The sequence below is a fragment of the Miscanthus floridulus genome, chromosome 1 (genome assembly GCF_019320115.1).
Source record: "Miscanthus floridulus cultivar M001 chromosome 1, ASM1932011v1, whole genome shotgun sequence".
Classification (NCBI taxonomy): Eukaryota; Viridiplantae; Streptophyta; class Magnoliopsida; order Poales; family Poaceae; genus Miscanthus; species Miscanthus floridulus.
The window spans coordinates 17,611,799-17,630,059 of NC_089580.1; the positions used below are offsets into that span (position 1 = coordinate 17,611,799).

Below are 18,261 nucleotides of genomic sequence, written 5' to 3' on the forward strand. Positions count from 1 at the left end.
AACTAGCTAAGAGACATAACATCCATGCCTCCAACATATTTCATAACGCTTGTCTGACATTTTGTCGAACACAAGACAACCAAATGCAAGAAAGGCAAGCAACCTCACCGGTACAGGAGCTACTTGGAACATTCTATGTCGGTGCACAATATGACCAACTACTAAACATTTGTAGTTTTATCATACGTTGTGATCGGAGGTGGCCTAGCACTCAATGACACAGGGTTTATACTAGTTCGGACAACGTGCACTACGTCCAGTTTGGGTCAGTCAGTCCTGAGCCCAGGTGCTCGAAGTTTGCAGTGGGGTTACAAACGAGAAGGAGAAAGATGGGGTGTACAAGATGTCCGATCGACTCTGGTCGTAAGAGCCAAGAGCGACAGGAGCTACGCTATGAGCTAAGTGTTCAAGCGTGTGCTTGGGGTGCGAACCCGGCGGTTATGTGGTTGTGAGCTAGTGAACTTGATCGGTGCTTGTTATCTTCAAGAAGGGCTCTCCTTTTTTGGAGGAGGCGCATCCCCTTTTATAGATAAAAATGATAGCTTTACAAGTGAGAGAATGATGGTACGTATGCTACCGAGTCTTGTTACCCACGCCTATCGAGCCTTGTCGCCCACGCTGATGGGTACAAGATAATGGTAGGCGCCTACAACACTGTTGATGTCACTGTAGAATATCAGATGCATGCGGGAGGTCGTGCTGCCTTCTTCAGGGATGGTAGACGTCGGTACCTGCAAATACTGTTTGATGCCTAGAGGCATGTGAGGAGTCTCACCACGTTCACCCGGTACGGTAAATCCCGGCGCCCATAACGCTATTGATTCCCAGAGGCATGTGGGGGGTGGCTTACCGTATGGGAGTTTTAGCGGCGCCTATAATACTATAGAGGGAGATGCCGACACCTATAATACTATTTGTGTCAGGGTGGCTGTAGAGTACTGTTCCATGCAGGGTATGGTCCCTGGTATAGTGGTTTTGACTTATGAGCCTTGCCTTGCTTTTCTCCGCACGTCTCCTGGTTCCTACCGAGCGGGCGTCCTTGGTGGGATGGCTCCAGTCGGCTCTAAGTGCGCCGGTCGAAGAAGAGCGGTGAGCAGGGTTCCTGTGATGCCTGGTCGGAGACGCGGGGTCAGAGTTGGAAGTAGTGTTTTGGGCTAGGCCTTTCGATCAGAGAGGCCATCCGGTGGCGGCTAGAGTCGAAGCGAACGCTCCGATCGGAGAGGTGGGCCAAAGCAGTCGACGAGCGGGCATTGTTCCTCTTTGGCCAGACCTTTCGGTCGGTGACTGGGCCACCCTTCCGGTCTATCGTTTTAGACTATTGGGCCGGCCCATGAGTTACGTGCTGTTGGCTCGGGCCGAGCCTTGGCGTGGAAGCCGATCCCTGAGGGACCCTGGGTTTATGAACCCGACAGGAGCCCCCAAGCCCCTGGGTGATTCGGGCAGAATCATCCAGGGGATTTTTGTCTTACTGGTAGGTGCGCGCGAGCACACCCGTGGGTGTAGCCCGCGAGCCCCCAGGCAGTTTGGGCAAAATCGTCTGTGGGGTTTCCTATGTTATCAGTGGGGGAGTTTTTATTTTGAGACAGAATTTTGTTGCCCGAGGCATCGTTGTGTAGCCGAGGCGGGTTTTAGTTATTTTGAGAGATTGGGTGAGATGGAGCTTGTGGATCTTGACGTCAATGTGCGCCGTGGGATCAAGTGAGGGAGTCAGTCAAGGGTTTTGGATGAGACAGAGCTCACTGATCCTGGCGTCGATGCGCGCCGTGGGATCGGGCAAGGTAGTTAGTTTTGGATGAGACAGAGCTCACTGATCCTGGCGTCGATGCGTGCCATGGAATCAGGCGAGGCAGTTAGTTTTGGATGAGACAGAGCTCACTGATCCTGGCGTCGATGCGCGTCGTAAGATCGAGTGAGGGAGTCAGTCTTGGACGAGACAAAGCCCACTGATCCTGACGTCGATGCGTGTCGTGGGATCGAGCAAGTCGGAGTCATGTCTTGGATGAGACAGAGCTCACTGATGCTGGTGTCGATGTGCGCCGTGGGATCGAGCAAGGGAGTCAGTCTTGGATGAGACAGAGCTCACTGATGCTGGCGTCAATGCGCACCGTGGGATCGAGCGAGGGAGTCAGTCTTGGACGAGATAGAGCTCACTGATGCTGGCGTCGATGCATGCCGTGGGATCGAGCGAGTCGGAGTCATGTCTTGGACGAGACAGAGCTCACTGATGCTGGCGTCGATGCGCGCTGTGGGATGGAGCGAGTTGAAGTCATGTCTTGGACGAGACAGAGCTCACTGATGCTGGCGTCAATGCGCGCCGTGGTGTCGGTGTTTTGGACCGGCGAGCCCTCAACCAACTAGTAAATTTGTACTACGTGTTCCCAGTCCCGGATGATGATGCAAAGAGACACAAGGTTTATACTAGTTCGAGTAATGAACACCCTACGTCCAGTTTAAGAGATCGATCTTGTATTCCTTGCACCGAAGTGCTTGTAGTAGGGGGTTACAAGCAGGGCGAGAGGGGGGCTTAGTCCCAGGTCTCTTCATGGTGCGGCGTGGATTGCTTAAGATGTTGATCTTAAGCCGTGGGGGAGCTCGGATGTTTATCCGTGCGTTTGTGCATGAGTTCGTTGCGTGAGCCTAGGTCTAATCGCCCGTGTCCCCCCCGAAACAGCCCTGGTCCCTCTCTTTTATAGTTGAAGGGGGACGAGGATAATACATTCACTAGCTACATGGCGTCGTGCGGATGGAGGCGGCATGTTCAAGCCCTATAGCCTATTCCTGTGGTGGCGTGATCGACGAAGTGGTCCATCCTTGAAGTACTGGGGTGACGTGCCGGTCACATCCGATCCTGTGCGTCATGGGAGCTCCAGTGTTATCTCAAAGCGAGCGCGGCAGTCGGCGTGTTGGTCACTACGTGCTGATAACGCGAGAGGTCGAGGCTTAATTGGTGCCGAGGCTGAGCCATCATGGGAGGCTCGGCAGACGTGAATCCCGTGGTTGCTGAGACCCTACAGTAGATCGTTGAGGCTCGAAAGGAGCAGTTGGCCTCGTACGCTGATTCTGAGGCTATGGTGACCTAGACCTGACTCCCCATACCATGTTGTCTCTGGGCGGGGGTTAGGTGGCACAGCGTAGTGTAGGCGCTTGATCGTGGGCGCAGTACCAGAACATAGTGGCTAGTAATCCCGGCCACGCCCTGTCCTGGTCGGTATGGTGTTGATGGGACTTCTTGTCCCGTCGACCACTCCGCGGTGTCGAGCCGTCGTCCGGCTGAGATTGTGGGAGTGGTTGATGCATTAATGGGATGCGGCGCGCTGTTGGGAAGACTGGTCGAGGCAGGAGCGACGGGTCATTGCCGAGCCGGCCTTGAGCAATATGGAGAATCGCCATCTAGTCCGAGACTTCACGCGTGGGGCCCAGGGCGAGACAGAGCATTGGTTCCCTGCCGAGGCCTCCCGTGCAAGGCCTCGCGTGAGGTGGAGATTTGACGGTCTACCGAGGCTGGCTCGTGCGAGGCCTCGAGCGAGACGAAGAGCTGGCGGCCTCAGACAAGGCCGGGGTTTAACCTATGGCTTGCCTTTTGGCTTTGTTTTCGATGGGGTCTAAGTGATTCTTTTGGTATACGCTTGAGGTACCCCATTTTATGGTACCCGACAGTAGCCCCTGAGCCTCAGGGGGAGTGTGAGCGCTCTCCTTGAGGTTTTGACGAGGCTCGTCTTGCGGTAGCTCCTGGTAGGATAGTGTTTCATACTTTGAGGCCCTGGTGGGTGCGCACGAGCGCACCCGCCGGGTGTAGCCCCCGAGGCCCTGGGGGAGTGGATTCATTCCTCTAGGGTCTTTTTTCTCATGCTGAATGAGAGATTTTATCATTTTTTGCCGAGCCCACAAGTGCGAGTTCGGGTCATGGGGTTTCGGCAAGGTCGCAGGAAGAGCCCTTGAGCCTCTGCACGGAGCGAGAGGGCAATCAGGAGCTCCCCTGACTTTTTGTACGACCCTCACGCTTCCTTTTCGCTCAGAAGGAGGGAAGGAATATGCCAGGCTACCCTCGGTGGGCGTGAGCGGTGACACTTCCGATGAACTGTTATCGGGTAGTCCGAGTGAAGGCCCATGCCCCGTTTGCTAGGGGTCGGCTAGCGGTCCATAGACGCTCTCTAAGAGTACTAGAGGGTTTCTCTAGTGGGTGTCAGGGCCGTTCGCTGGGCCCCGGTGGCTCGGTGCCTCCCTACGGTGGGATCCTATTCGGAGACCTCCCTATCGGTCTCGGACACGACTTAGGATGTCCCGAGCGATCGTTTGCTCAGGCCTTGGCCATATGTGGGCTCACCCATAGTCGTCCCTGACTCTATTGCCCTAGGGTGACTGTCGAAACCCTAGGGGGGCCAGCCTTTGAACCCCTGGACCATAACGGGCTCGATGCCCTTTATCGTGTTTTTAATGAAACTTCTAGCGCGGGCTTAGGTCGCTTGTCTTTGTCTTGGGTGCAGGAGGAGCCCCCGAGCCTTCACACGGAGCGAGAGGGCGGCAGGGGTCCCCCTAACTTTTTTGTTCGACCCTCACACATCCTTTTTGTTTGGATAGAGGGGTTGTTTGCCGAGCCCATTCAGATGCGAGCCTAGGTCGCTGGGTCTCGGCAAGGTTGCAGGAAGAGCCCCCTAGCCTCTACACAGAGCGAGAGGGCCATCGGGAGTTCCCCTGACTTTTTGTATGCCCCTCGTGCGTGAGGGTTTGTTTGCCAAGGCCCCCTTGGGTGCGAGCCTAGGTCGCAGGGTCTGGGCATATCTATAGGAAGAGCCCCCTAGCCTCTGCATGGAGAGAAAGGGCCGTCAGGAGCTCCCCTGGCTTTTTGTATGACCCTCGCGCTTCCTTTTCACTCAGAAGGAGGGGTTGTTTTGCTGAGCCCCCTCGAATGCGAGCCAGGGTCGCTAGGTCTCGGCAAGGTTGCAGGAAGAGCCCCTTAGCCTCTACACGGAGCAAGAGGGCCATCAGGGATTCCCCTAGCTTTTTGTATGACCCTCGTGCTTCCTTTTTGCTCAAAAGGAGGGGTGAAATGTGCCAGGCTACCCTCGGTGGGCAGGAGCGGTGGCACTTTTGGTGAGCTGTTATTGAGTAGGTCCGTGTGGAGGCCCATGCCCCATTCGCTGGGGGTCGGCTAGTGGTCCAAAGACGCACTCCAAGAGTACCAGAGGGTTTCTCTAGTGGGTGCCGAGGCCGTTCGCTGGGCCCCGGTGGCTCGATGCCCCTATGGTGGGATCCCATTCGGAGACCTCCCTGTAGGTCTCGGACACGACTTTGGGCATCCCAAGCGTTTCGCTTGCTTGGGTCTCGGCCCTATATGGGCTCGCCCGCGGTCGTCCCTGACTTTTTTGCCCTGGGGCGGCTGTCAAAACCCCTAGGGGCCCAGCCTTCGAACCCCTGGACCGTAATGGGCTCGGCGCCTCGTTCCTTCATTTGAAAGGAATAGGGTGGGGGATATCTTCCCCATCAGCTCAACAACGACTAGTGCGCCTTTTGAGGCAATTTTCCCGGGGAGGCAGAACGACGCCTATCGCTGCTGCGGTTGGACGCAATGTGGTGTCAGTGGATGGGATGTAACTGTTCCCACAATTAACGAGGAAAAGGTGGGCACGTGGGTGGTAAAATCGGATCGGGGTTAACCGCACCGGATCTAGGAGAAACTTCCTCGATTTCATCGCCCATCCATTTCGCCTTCACCCTGCATAAATATGCAACGAGCCTCGCCCCTCCCCACCTTACCTTGCCTACATTAGCTCTACCCCCATTGAGCCGTCGCTCGAGCAGCGAGCACCAGGAAGAAGAAGGGAGAAGGGCGAGCCAGAGAGAGAGAGACAGAGAGATAGACTCACCGCCACATTCAAACCCTCCACCGCACTCATGGCCAGTGACATCATTGTCATCGAGGCGGACCCTTGGGATCCATCCGACGTCACCGTGGAGATGCTTCAGTCGCTCGTCGACGGTGGACTCCTTCATCCATTGACTGACCCCAATAGGCCAGAGTGGATCGCTCCGTCGGGCAAGCCAGAGCCAAGGCCTCGCGACGGTTATGTCGTGGGCTTCATGTCCTTTCATGAGCGCGGCCTCGGCGCCCTGGCAGACCAGTTCATGCGGGCGCTCCCGCACTACTATGGCGTGGAGCTCCACAACTTCAACCCCAATTCTATCATTCAGGCGGGCATCTTCATCGCTGTCTGCGAGGGGTATTTGGGGATTGCTCCCCATTGGGAGTTGTGGCTCCATCTCTTCTGGGTGGGGCATACCACCAAGCCGACGGGCACATCAGGCATGAGGAAGGCGGTGAGGGCCGGCGGCTGCACTCTCCAAGTGCGCCAGGACCGCCAGCACCTCTACATCCCAGCCCAGCTTGCGTCAACCAATCATCGATGGTACACGAGCTGGTTCTATCTCCGCAACGATGATGGTGGACTTCCCCCCCTACACTGGGCGGATTGTGGGGAGCTGCCCGGAGAGGTGGAAGTATGGTGTCCCGAGGGAGGATTAGCCCAAGCTGCAGCTGCTCCTGGAGGGGCTGTAGAGGCTGTGGGATCGCTGCCTTACTGCGGCTGTGGTCGTGGCCACCTTCCACCACCAGAGGGTGCTGCCACTGATGGCTCGGTGGAGGTGCCTATTCAGATGAGGCCGGATGAGCCGACCGTGGGCATCCGGATGTCTGCCTCCGCCCTCTCTGACGAGGAAATTCTTCGCCGAGTGAGGGAGATAGTGGATATAAAGTTGAGGAGCGGTGGTCTGACCACCCTTGTGATGTGTCTGTCGTGGGGGTTCCTCTTGCTGGTAAGTCATGCGCCGCTGTAGCCCCCGAGCCTTCTCCATCTCTCATTATTTCTCATTCCCATATCCGCGTTCGTCGTTCCTGCAGGGGATGAGGGACATGTGAGCCTCCCTGCTACCTGTTCCCGAGGACGCGAGGCGGTGGGCGATCAACCGGGCACACACCGAGGCATGGAAAAAGCAGAAGGACACCAAGGCGGCGAAGCGCACGAAGAAGATCCTTGCGCGCGAGGAACTAGACAAGCGTCGTCGGCAGCAAAGGAAGGACGGTCTCCCGTTGGAGGAGTCCCCTTCACCGTCACCATCGATGGATGCCTTGGACGGAGATGACAAGGGCGAGATGGGGCGGGGTCCCCTGGACCATCTCCCTGACATTAGGGAGATGGTGCCCGAGGCGTCGGCAAGCAGCCTGGCACTCCCAGGAGGAGGAGGAGGAGCTATCTTGGGGTCGGCAATCGCCCGCCCCGAGGCTGAGGCCGACACGCCCGAGGCGCGGGCGCTGGGAAATCATGCTGTCAGCCCGATGGGATCGACGGTAGCAGCGGAGTAGGTGGCGGCGGGGGCGATGCAACCGCCCCTACAGAGGACCGAGGGGGCGCCGGGTCCACCGAGGACTGGCCGGCGCCGGTGGATACAGAGGCTGTGCCTCTGCCACCGCCATCACCTTTGTAGATGAGGGTTGCCATGCTGAAGCGGTTGCAGCCTCGCTCAAGTTAAGCGTATTTTTGGCAGAGCCGCAGTGTTTTTCTATTCATTCTTCGGTCTTATGCTGACCCTGCAAGTGTTCTATTCTTAGTCAGAAGCAACCTACGGAGGTTCCTACCTTGGCGCTCCTTAAGGCATTCAAGGTGAACCCCGGTTCCACCGCCCACTGGGTGGTAGAGGCACAAGCCGCCCTACAATGTGGTGTGGCGTCGGCAAGGGCCGACCCAAAGGAGCCGGCCACCCAAGGAGGGGCTGTCGAGGCGGCCCCGACACGGATGGGGGAGGGAGCGCCTACGCCCCACGAGGGCGAGGCCCATGAGTCAGATGGGGCCGAAGTGCCCTCAGTTGCTGAGGCCACCGAGGTTGAGGCCCCCTTGGTCTCTGAGGCCGAGGCGGCGGAGGCCGGGGCGCCCAGGACCATCGAGGCCGCTACGACAGGCGTCGGAGCCCCCGCGACCACTGAGGCCACGATGGCGGAGGCTGGAGCCCCTAGGACCACCGAGGCCATGATGGTGGAGGTCGGAGCCCCTAGGACCACCGAGGCCGATGTGATCACGGCGAGGCCGTCGGCCTAGGAAGTGGAGATGAAGGCGGTGGAGGCCTCAGTGGCACGCTTGGTTCAAGGCCCACCGTCGTTGCGGGAGAGTGCTCGGGAGGTGGAGGTCCTTCCAATCTCCTCTGACGATACTTCTCGGGGCACAGGAGATGGCTAATGCCAAGGGGGGCAGTGCTGTGGAACAGCCGGTTCCAACCCCAGGCGAGGGAAGCTCAGCCCTCGCGTGGGTACGACTCGAGCCCCATGGGTAGGATCACCTGCGTGTCCTGTGGCAGAGCCAGGATGACCTTGAGGCAGAGCCTCTGTTCGCCCTCGAGGATGCAGCCAAGGGCGAGCACTGGGACACCTTCGAGTAGTACCGCCAGCTGGCGGAGCGGTCACTATAGACGGCGCTGTCTGTGGTGGCCGACGATATGCTCGGAGTCGCCTAGGTTCGTGCTTTCTTTTCTCACATGGTGTTGTCTTTTTTCTGAGTTTTCTTATAGGGATTGACCCCTGTTCTGTTTCCCCCAGGAGCTCGAGACCCGGTCCCTTAGGAAGTTGGTCTTTCTCTAGTGGGAGAGGGACGTCTAGGACCAGCTTCAGCGGTAGAAGGGACTTCTTGCCGGCACCAACGAGCTCCTATCGGCACGAAGCGCAGAGGTGGAGGACCTTTGCCTTCGTTGTGCCGATGCAAAGGTCGAGGCAGCCATGGCCTAGGAGCAGGTCGCCCCTTTGGCGGCGCGGGTCAAGGAATTGGAGGAGGAGCTCACCCACGTGGCTGATGATCGAGATGCCTTCAGGTCCCGAACCAAAGAAGCCATGGCCTTGGGCAAGGCTCTTGCTGGGCAGCTAGGAGCGGAGTAGAGTGCGCACCAGCTGATGAAAGATGCCTTGGATGAGGCCCTTACGGTGGTTGAGGCCTCCTGGACCGAGGCTGTGGTCTGGAGGGGAAAGGCCGAGGGTGAGTCCTATTCCCCTCGTTTTATTTGCTTTTCTTGTATTCGCCCCCTAATTCTCTGGTGTGATGCAGAGCTGGGGAGAGAGGCTTCTAGGGCGGCCGAGGCTACTCGGGTCAAGGCCCAGCGCTTGAAGGAGAAGGCCAAGGCTTCCCGGGTCGAGGCCCTGTGCTGGAAGGAGAAAGCCAAGGCCTCTCGGGTCGAGGCCCGACGCTGGGAGCAGAAGGCCAAGGGTGAGTCCCGTAGGATTCTATCCCTATTTGGCTTGTTTTCCTTTATGCTCAACCCCATTCCGTTTCCTATGGCGTAGAGTCGGAGGCGGAGGTCACTCGGGCAGTCGAGGCTTCCATCGCGGTGCAGGTGGTGCTCGAGACCAAGATCGAGGAGCATGACGCGCTGAAGGGTGCCACCCGTACCGCCTACAAGGCCTTGGAGGTTGAGGGGGTTTAGTCAGGTAGCTCCCTTGGGAGCCGTCTGATTGCATTGAGCGGTCAAGTGCGCGAGTGGCTCCGAGGAGCGCTGCATACAGGCGTCAAGCGCACGCTGGCCGTCATCGCCTCGCACTACATCGGTGTTGACCTCCAAGCCATCAGCGATGGCTATGTCCTGCCTAATGATGACGAGGAGGCCGACGAGGCGGTTGCAAAGCTGATAGAGGCGGTAGAGGGCCTCGGCACGGCGCTAGCCAAGCTATTCAAAGAGGAGGAGGTCCCTCCGCCGCCATCTACCGATGCTGGAGGCCCTGAGCCTTGACCTGGGTCCCAAGAGGCCATGTAAATAGAATAGGGATTAACTTTGTATCGTGATGCTTATGGCCATCGAGGCCTATTTTTAAAGTACTCGTGTTTCTTAGTCATTTTTCTTATGTTTCCGAGCCTCTGCCCTCTGTTGTCTCTGATCAGATTTCTTTTGCAAAAAACCTCCTTGGAACCTAAGCCGTCCCTTGGGCGAAAGGTGGTGAGGGAGTGCCATAGCCCAAGGGCATAGGCCGTCTCATGACTCTACCGGCCTTCTGTCCCTAGAACAAACTTTTTGGTCCTTGGGTTTTTTACAACCGATTCGTCAGAGCGTGCTAGAGAGTTTGGTGTAGGAATTTTTTCAAAAAACGACTTAAAAAAAGGTGCATGGGACTTTGGGGGGAGTCCCCCATCTAGCCCCCGAGGGAGGCTCGGTTCTGCAGAGGCAGAGCCGAGTCTCCCTTACGGTGTTATCGTATTGCTGAGACTCGCGATGGGCTCGGGGGGGTTTCTCGAAAAATTAGAACAACTAAAGAACGCTTCTCAATTGTATTCCGAGAAACAATATATACAATGCTTGGAAATTTAAGGGTAAAAGCGATGTAGCTGTTCTATGTTCCAAGCATTGGTGAAGATTTTGCCCTTCTCGTTGGCTAGCTTGTAGGTCTTGGGCTTCAGCACTTGGGCGACGATGTACGGTCCTTCCCATGTTGGGGTCAGCTTGTGGCGGCCCTTGTTGCTCTGTGTCAGCCTCAACACCAGGTCGCCTACCTTCAAGTCTTGGCTTCGAATGCGTCAGGCTTGATAGCGCCATAGGGCTTGCTGGTATTTGGCTAAGTGCAATAGCGCGACATCTCGAGCTTCCTCCAGTTGGTCGAGGGCATCCTCATGGGTGGTGCGGTTGCTTTGCTCGATGTAGGCCTGTAGCCTCGGGGAACCATATTCCAAGTCAGTGGGGAGGATGGCCTCGGCTCCATAGACTAGGAAGAAAGGTGTGAACCCCGTGGCTCGGCTTGGAGTGTTCCTTAGGCTCCAGATGACCGATGGGAGTTCGGCGAGCCATTTCTTGCCAAACTTCTTCAACCGGTAGTAAATTCTTGGCTTGAGGCCTTGTAGGATCATGCCGTTGGCACGTTCTACTTGGTCATTGGTCCTTGTGTGTCCTACGGCCAACCAGGCCACATGGATGTGGTGGTCATCGCAGAATGTCAAGAATTTTTTGCCAGTGAACTATGTCCCGTTGTCGGTGATGATGGTGTTAGGGACCCTGAACCTATGGATAATGTTAGTGAAGAATAGCACTGCTTGCTCGGATTTGATTTGATTAATCAGACGAGCCTTGATCCATTTGGAGAACTTATCGATTGCTACCGGTAGATGGGTGTAGCCCCCGGGGGCCTTCTGCAGAGGCCTGACCATGTCGAGCCCCCACACAGCAAACGACCATGTAATAGGGATGGTTTGGAGGGCCAGGGCTAGGAGGTGCGTCTGCTGAGCATAGTACTGGCATCCCTCGTAGGAGCGTACTAACTTGGTGGCATCGGCAACCACCGTCGGCCAGTAGAACCCTTGGTGGAAGGCGTTTCTGACGAGCGTCCAAGGCGCCGCATGGTGCCTGTAGGCCCCTGCGTGCAAGTCCCAAAGTAGGGCTTGGCCTACCTCGGTGGTGATGCATCGTTGGAGGACACCGGAGGGACTTCGCCTATACAATTCGCCATTGAAGAGGATGTAAGTTTTGGCTTGTCGCGCAAGCCATCAGGCTTTGGTCCTATCACTAGGAAGCTCTCCCTGAGTGAGCCAATCAAGGAACGAGACTCACCAATCCATGTCCTGGTCGGTCTGGGGAGGCCCAGTGTCGATTTCCATGACCTCAGGCTCGGCCGAAGGAGTCTCGGTAGCAGAGGGGGTGTCGAGCCCCGCGGTGGGTTTGGTCGGTGGGCCCTCTTTTGCTGCTGAGGCATAGTCAATAGAAGGTTTGTGGAGGTCCCTGGCAAAGACGTTTGGGGGGACCGGAGCCCATGCCGAGGCCATCTTTGCTAGTTCGTCCATGGCCTCATTGTATTTCCGCGCGATGTGGTTGAGTTCAAGACCATCGAACTTGTCTTCTAGGCAACGTACCAACTTGTAGTATGCCTCCATTTTGGGGTCGAGGCAGTTTGACTCCTTCATGACTTGATCAACGACGAGCTACGAGTCGCCCCAGATGTCGAGACGCCATACTCCAAGTTCGATGGCGATCTGCAAGCCGTTGACAAGGGCCTCATACTCGGCTACGTTGTTGGAGGTGGCAAAATGGAGCTGAACCATATAGCGCATGTGTACTCCGAGGGTTGAGATGAAGAGTAGACCCACGCCTACCCTAGACTTCATCAGGGACCCGTCGAAGTACACGGTCCAACACTTCGTCTAAATTTGAGCTGGTGGCAGTTGGGTGTCGGTCCACTCTGCTATAAAATCGGCCAAGACCTGAGACTTTATTGCTTTCCAAGGCACAAAGGTCAGGGCTTCCCCCATGAGTTCAACCGCCCACTTGGCTATCCTACCCAAAGCCTCCTGGTTATGGATTATCTCTCCCAAGGGGAAAGATGACACCACGGTTACTGGGTGAGACTCGAAGTAGTGATGCAGCTTGCGCTGAGCTAAGACTACAGCGTAGATCAACTTCTAGATGTGGGGGTATCATGTTTTGGTCTCGGAGAGCACTTTGCTAATGAAGTAGATAGGTCATTGGATGGGTAGAGCATGCCCCTCTTCCTGCCTCTCTACTACTATGGCAGCGCTAACCACTTGGGTCGTTGCGGCGACATAGAGTAAGAGGGCCTCGTCCCTAGCTGACGATACCAGGATGGGAGGATTGGTGAGCAGTGCTTTGAGCTTGGCGAGGGCTTCTTCGGCCTCAGGGGTCCAAGAAAAGCATTTGGATTTTCTCAAGAGACGGTACAGAGGCAAACCTTTTTTGCCGAGGCGTGAGATGAAGCGGCTTAGGGCCGCAAGGCATCCCATGACCCTCTGCACTCCCTTGAGGTCTCAGATTGGTCCCATGCTAGTTACAGCCGAGACCTTCTCTGGGTTGGCCTCGATGCCGTGTTCCGAGACTATGAATCCCAAGAGCATGCCTTGGGGGACCCTGAACACACACTTCTCAGGATTGAGCTTGATGCCCTTCTCTCTAAGGCATTTGAAGGCTATCTTTAGGTCATTGACAAGATCCTCGACCTTTCTGGACTTGACCATGATGTCGTCCACATAGGCCACAATGTGGTCGCCAAAGACCTAGGTCATGCACCGCTAGTACGTGGCCCCTGCATTTCTGAGGCCGAAAGGCATAGTCACGTAGCAGTACATGCCGAATGGGGTGATGAAAGAAGTCATGAGCTGGTGGGACTCTTTCATCTTGATTTGACGGTAACCAGAATACACATCAAGGAAAGATAGGGTCTCACACCCCATAGTGGAGTCAACGATTTGATCGATTCGAGGTAATGGGAAGGGGACTTTTGGACAGGCTTTATTCAAACCGGTGTAGTCTACACACATCCTCCACTTCCCACTTTTCTTCCTGACCAACACGGGGTTAGCCAACCACTCTGGATGGGATACTTCCTTTATGAATCTGGCCGCCAAGAGCTTCTGCACCTCCTCGCCGATGGTCCTACGTTTTTCCTCGTCGAATTGGCGTAGGCGCTGCTTCACCAGCCTGGAGCCGGCCTAGATGTCCAAGGCGTGCTCGGTGACCTGTGTCGGTATGCTTGGCATGTCTGAGGGACTCCATGCAAACATATCGGCATTCACATGGAGAAAGTCGACTAGCATGGCTTCCTATTTAATGTTGAGAGTGGTGCTGATCCTCAGCGCCTGGTCGTCGGGACAGGCGGGGTCAACTGGGACAAGCTTGATGGCCTCCGTGGGCTCGAACGTCCCCACACGACGCTTGGAGTCAGGCGCCTCGCCACCGAGTCGATCGAGGTTGGCGATGAGGGTCTCGGCCTCCACGAGAGCCTCGGCGTACTCGATGCACTCGACGTCATAGTTGTATGCATGTTCATACGTGGACTCAATCGTGATGACGTCATTAGGACCTGGCATCTCGAGCTTGAGGTAGGTGTAGTTGTGGACTACCATGAACTTGGCGTAGCACGGCCGCCCTAGGATGGCATGTGTCGACAAAATATGGTCGGCAGTCTACCTAGGGGTATGCCCAAGGTAGTAGATTATCGGCAGACAGATGCACAAGCCCCAAACAAGATGGTGACGCAAGACAGACACGAGGTTTTATCCAGGTTCGGCCGCCAAGAAGGCGTAATACCTACGTCCTGTGTCTGATTTGTATTGCTGTATGTCAATGAGAGATATCTTTTAGAGGGGTCCCCTGCCCGCCTTATATAGTCCGGGGGGCAGGGTTACAGATCTGGAAACTAATCCTAGTCAGTTACAATTGCCATATGTGGCTGGATAAGGATTCCTATTCTAACCGACCAGGATCCTGCTTGGTCGCCAAATCCATCTTGATTCCTTGTGCGGGACTCTGATCAGGTTAACTGGGCTGCACGTCGCCTTTCGGGTGGACTGAACCCATTAATCCGGGCCAGCCCAAGCTTAGACGTAAGGGTATAGGGGTTAATACCCCCACAGCTAGTCCCCGAGCATCATGTATTATGCTGCGACATGCCATTTTAACCTTCTCCGACAAACGAGGCTTGAATCCTTGACGCCTCCGACCACCGTCATCACCGGAGAAGTAGGTTGTTCGAAGAATGTATGGTGCTCTTTAAGAAAAAAGAAAAAGATTCCTGTCCTAAGAAGTGTGCCCACTTGTATTTCTGATAAGAAATGTAAGTGGTCTTGAAGCATAACGTCCTTGAACATCAGAAGCGTAGGGGTCGAAAAACAAACACATTCACCGCAAGGTGAAGTGTGCCCACTTAGTCCCCGAGCCTGGTAGTAGGTGACTTAGGCACGTGGTGCCAGGGTCTAAAAAGAATTCCCAGTTAAATTGAGAACCCAATCGTCGTACAGGCGATACGAGATGCACCGACAGGTGCATCGTACCGATGTAGTCCCCGAGCTTGCTGGAAGGCGAGGTATGAGCCTTGTAGCAAGGTCTAAAGAAATGTCTCTTAACTGTATGTGAGTATAAATCACGTGTAGCCAAGGAGAACCATTATTCAAGCAGTGGTCGGGGCAGTCCCCGAGCATATTAATAATCCTTATAATAATTCAGAGCACAGGGGTCGATTTAAACAAACACATTCACCGCAAGGTGAAGTGTGCCCACTTAGTCCCCGAGCTTGCTGGAAGGCGAAGTATAAGCCTTGTAGCAAGGTCTAAATAAATGTCTCTCAACTGTATGTGAGTACAAATCATATGTAGCTGAGGAGAGCAAAACTATAAGAAGTGGTCGGGAGAGTCCTCGAGCACGGCGGTGGTCATAGTAGTTCCCGGGCACGGCCGTGGTCGGAGCAGTCCCCGAGCACAAAAGTGGTCTGGGAAGTATCAAGCACAGTAGTGGTCTGGGCAAATCCACGATCACTTGCGCTGCTTGTACTATTATTTGGTGTACTTATTTCTCTATTCTTTGCCAAGTCCAGTCTGACACGTCTGGTCAAAAAAGTAAATAGGTATAGTACGTCATTCTGTCTTTTTTTTTGCAAACAGTCGGTTGACACCTGTATTGAGGTGTGTCAGTGTGGGCCCTCTTACACCATCAACGAAGAGGTGCGTACACTGTTAACGAAGGAGCACGTTTATTGGCACAGATTTCGAGGTTGTGTGAACAACCGTCTGCGGCGCGTGCGCACGACTCCCAATTTTCTCGGGCGAACGAAACGACGGTGCTCTTTGTTTTATATAATGTAGATCTGGTAAGTTACTCACACCGTTCCCCATTGCCATCCGCTGCCACAACCTTCTTCTTCCTCCTGCCGAAAACCTATTCCCCCAAAAATCATCGCCAATCCCCTCGGTCTCCCGCATCCACCCACTTAGTAAGGACGAACTAATGGCGAAGAGAGACGCCCAGAAGAAAGGCAGGGTCATGGCGAAGGAATGGTGGAAGTCGCGGAGCAACGAGCAGACCATCGAGGACCTCGTCGCCATGGGAGTGCTCCACAACAAGGCACTTGCGGGATGGCGTGCGCCGGAAGGAGAAAGCTTCCCCGATCCACAACCAGGTGAGATTGTGGTCTTTGAAGACTTCTTCAAACGGGGTTTTGGGATTCCAGTGCACCCATTCCTTCAGGGTCTCTGCTTGTACTATGAGATTGGGATTTGCAATCTGCATCCCAACTCGATTCTTCTTGTCTCTACCTTCATCCATCTCTGCGAGGCTTATGGTGGCTTCCAGCCCCATTTCGACCTCTTTCGCCACCTGTTCTATCTTCGGAAGAAAGGAAGCGGTGGCTCGAAGATCGCCGGAGGCGTCTACCTGAACCTGCGTGACGGCATGAAGGCCCAATACCTGCACTGCCCCTGGAACACCTCATTGGACGAGTGGTACAAGAAGTGGTTCTACATCCGTGAAGAGCCGAACACCATCACTCTGTGCGATGTGGGGCTGATTCCAGAGAAGAAAAGTAGCTGGTTGGAGAAGCCCGAAAACTTGGAGCAGATCGCCGAACTGCTCGGGATGATCCCGTGGGGAAGGCTTGATGGCCCGAGCGTGGTCAGCAACTTCATCAGCTGAAGAATTCAACCCTGCCAGAAAAGGATTCATCCTGGCTTCGAGTACCAAGGAGGCGCTGATCCAACGAGGACCAGGAAGGAGCCGCTCGACAAGATGGAGATCAAGGCCAGGATTGGAGAGTTGTTCAACCTGGCCGATCCTAATTATGTTGCACTAAACGCCATCGAGCACGCCTTCAAGCTGGCTCGTCCTCCCCCAAAGGTAAATGACGCCTCCTTTTAACTGTAGAGTCATGTTGTATCAAGAAAATAACTGTCTTTTCCTTCATTTTATGTCTCAGTGTAATGGCCGTGACCGAGCAGAAGTGTTCGTGTTGCCTCCCCCCAGTGTAGAATGGCCGCAAGCTACCGGCCCAGCCGCCTAGACCAGCACCAGGACCGACGACATTCACTGGGTGGTTCTCGAGACCGTAGAGGACGCCTCGACCAGAGCCGCTGGCAAGCGTCCGGCTGCCAACAAACGACGTCAAGCCATCTTCCCCCTGTCGGATGACGAAGCAGAGGATGCGGACATCTTCCGGCTCGTCCCTCGAAAGAGGAGAAGGCAGGTGGGACTGTCGGAGCAGGGTGGCTCCTCTGGGCCAATAGTGGTCACAGCACCGACCACCGCAACACAGAGGGCAGATGAAGGAAACATGCCACATCATACTCCGATGCCCGTACCGGAGGTTGAACAAGTCCCGGTTGTTTGCTCCGCAGGGGCGGTCGAGGAGACGTTCCTTCACCACATCCTTCCGCAAGTCGAAACTATAAGTATCTATATTTTTTATGTAAGCTTTGCATTTTGCACTGGATGCTATTATCTTCTGAATTTGTCTCTGAATTCATCAGATCGGCTTCCACCGAAAGCCCCGACCAGCCAACTGGGTGCGGAACATCCTCACCAACAACAGCAGGACAAACTGCTCAGCAACTAGCCGTGGAGGAGCCCATGGCAGGGACTCCACCTGAGCCTCAGTAGGTGGACGACCAGACGCCAGTCCCCGAGCAGCTGGTCGGGAAGACAACCGAGCAGAATACAAGTGCTCCAAGCACGAAACCTACTGAGGCGGATACCACGGCGCCAAGGAAGCTGGATCTAGCCGAGGGGCAGCAGCTAGAAGTTGCCTAGAACATGGTTGCCGACGCGACGGCCCATGGGAAAGCCCTGGTGGTCATGGAGTCTGAGAACTCCAGACCAGTGCCGCCTCTCGAACAGGAGGCTAAAGAGGAAGAGGTGGAAGAAGTCCTGGGCCATCCCCAAGATAGGCGACAACATATATATGTGTCGCGCTATCGGAACGACGAATGGGTCATGCACGAGGAAATCCCAGAGGTCGAAGAGACCTTAAGAGTCAAACGGGCGGCCAAGCGTCTGGTGACGGAAGTCTAGGTATATTTGGCTTGAGTCCTTTGACCCTGTTGTGTAGTCGAACTGTCTGACGTAGCTTGTCTAAATGCAGGACTTGATGAAAACTGCAAGATACCAAAAAAGATGCTTCGACCAGATAGAAGGAATCACGACGACCAATAAGGAGCTGACGGCTGAAGTGGAACGCCTACGGCACCAACTTGAAGCCACCGACCAGGAGAGGATAGTCCGAGAAGCACAGAACCAAAACCTGGTCGGCCAGCTCAAAAACAAAGAGCGGGAGAGAACAGGTAAGTTTTCACCGTATCATAGCAAGTGCGGGACTTGTGTGACTGTGTTCTTGGCAGTAATAGCTGTAATGCAGGTTTAGAAGCTGAAGTGACCCGCCTCTAGGGGGAGAACAGCCATGTGCTTGCAGAATGTGGTCGCCTGAAGGAGGACAACGAGAGACTGGCGCGCAGCCAGTCGGAACTCCAAGACCACACT

The 18,261-nt window shown here is 55.3% G+C and overlaps 1 protein-coding gene across 1 annotated transcript; it reads right to left on the reverse strand.

The window, feature by feature from the left end:
• Positions 1-13,562: 13,562 nt before the first annotated feature.
• Positions 13,563-13,865, reverse strand: LOC136452761 (uncharacterized). Its single transcript, XM_066453363.1, has one exon. The coding sequence runs from the start codon at positions 13,863-13,865 to the stop codon at positions 13,563-13,565; it is 303 nt and encodes a 100-aa protein (XP_066309460.1).
• Between the last annotated feature and the right edge of the window lie 4,396 nt (positions 13,866-18,261).

Coding starts and splice junctions, on each gene's coding strand:
- LOC136452761 (XM_066453363.1), bottom strand. CDS start 13,865: ATGGTAGTCCACAACTACACCTACCTCAAGCTCGAGATGCCAGGTCCT.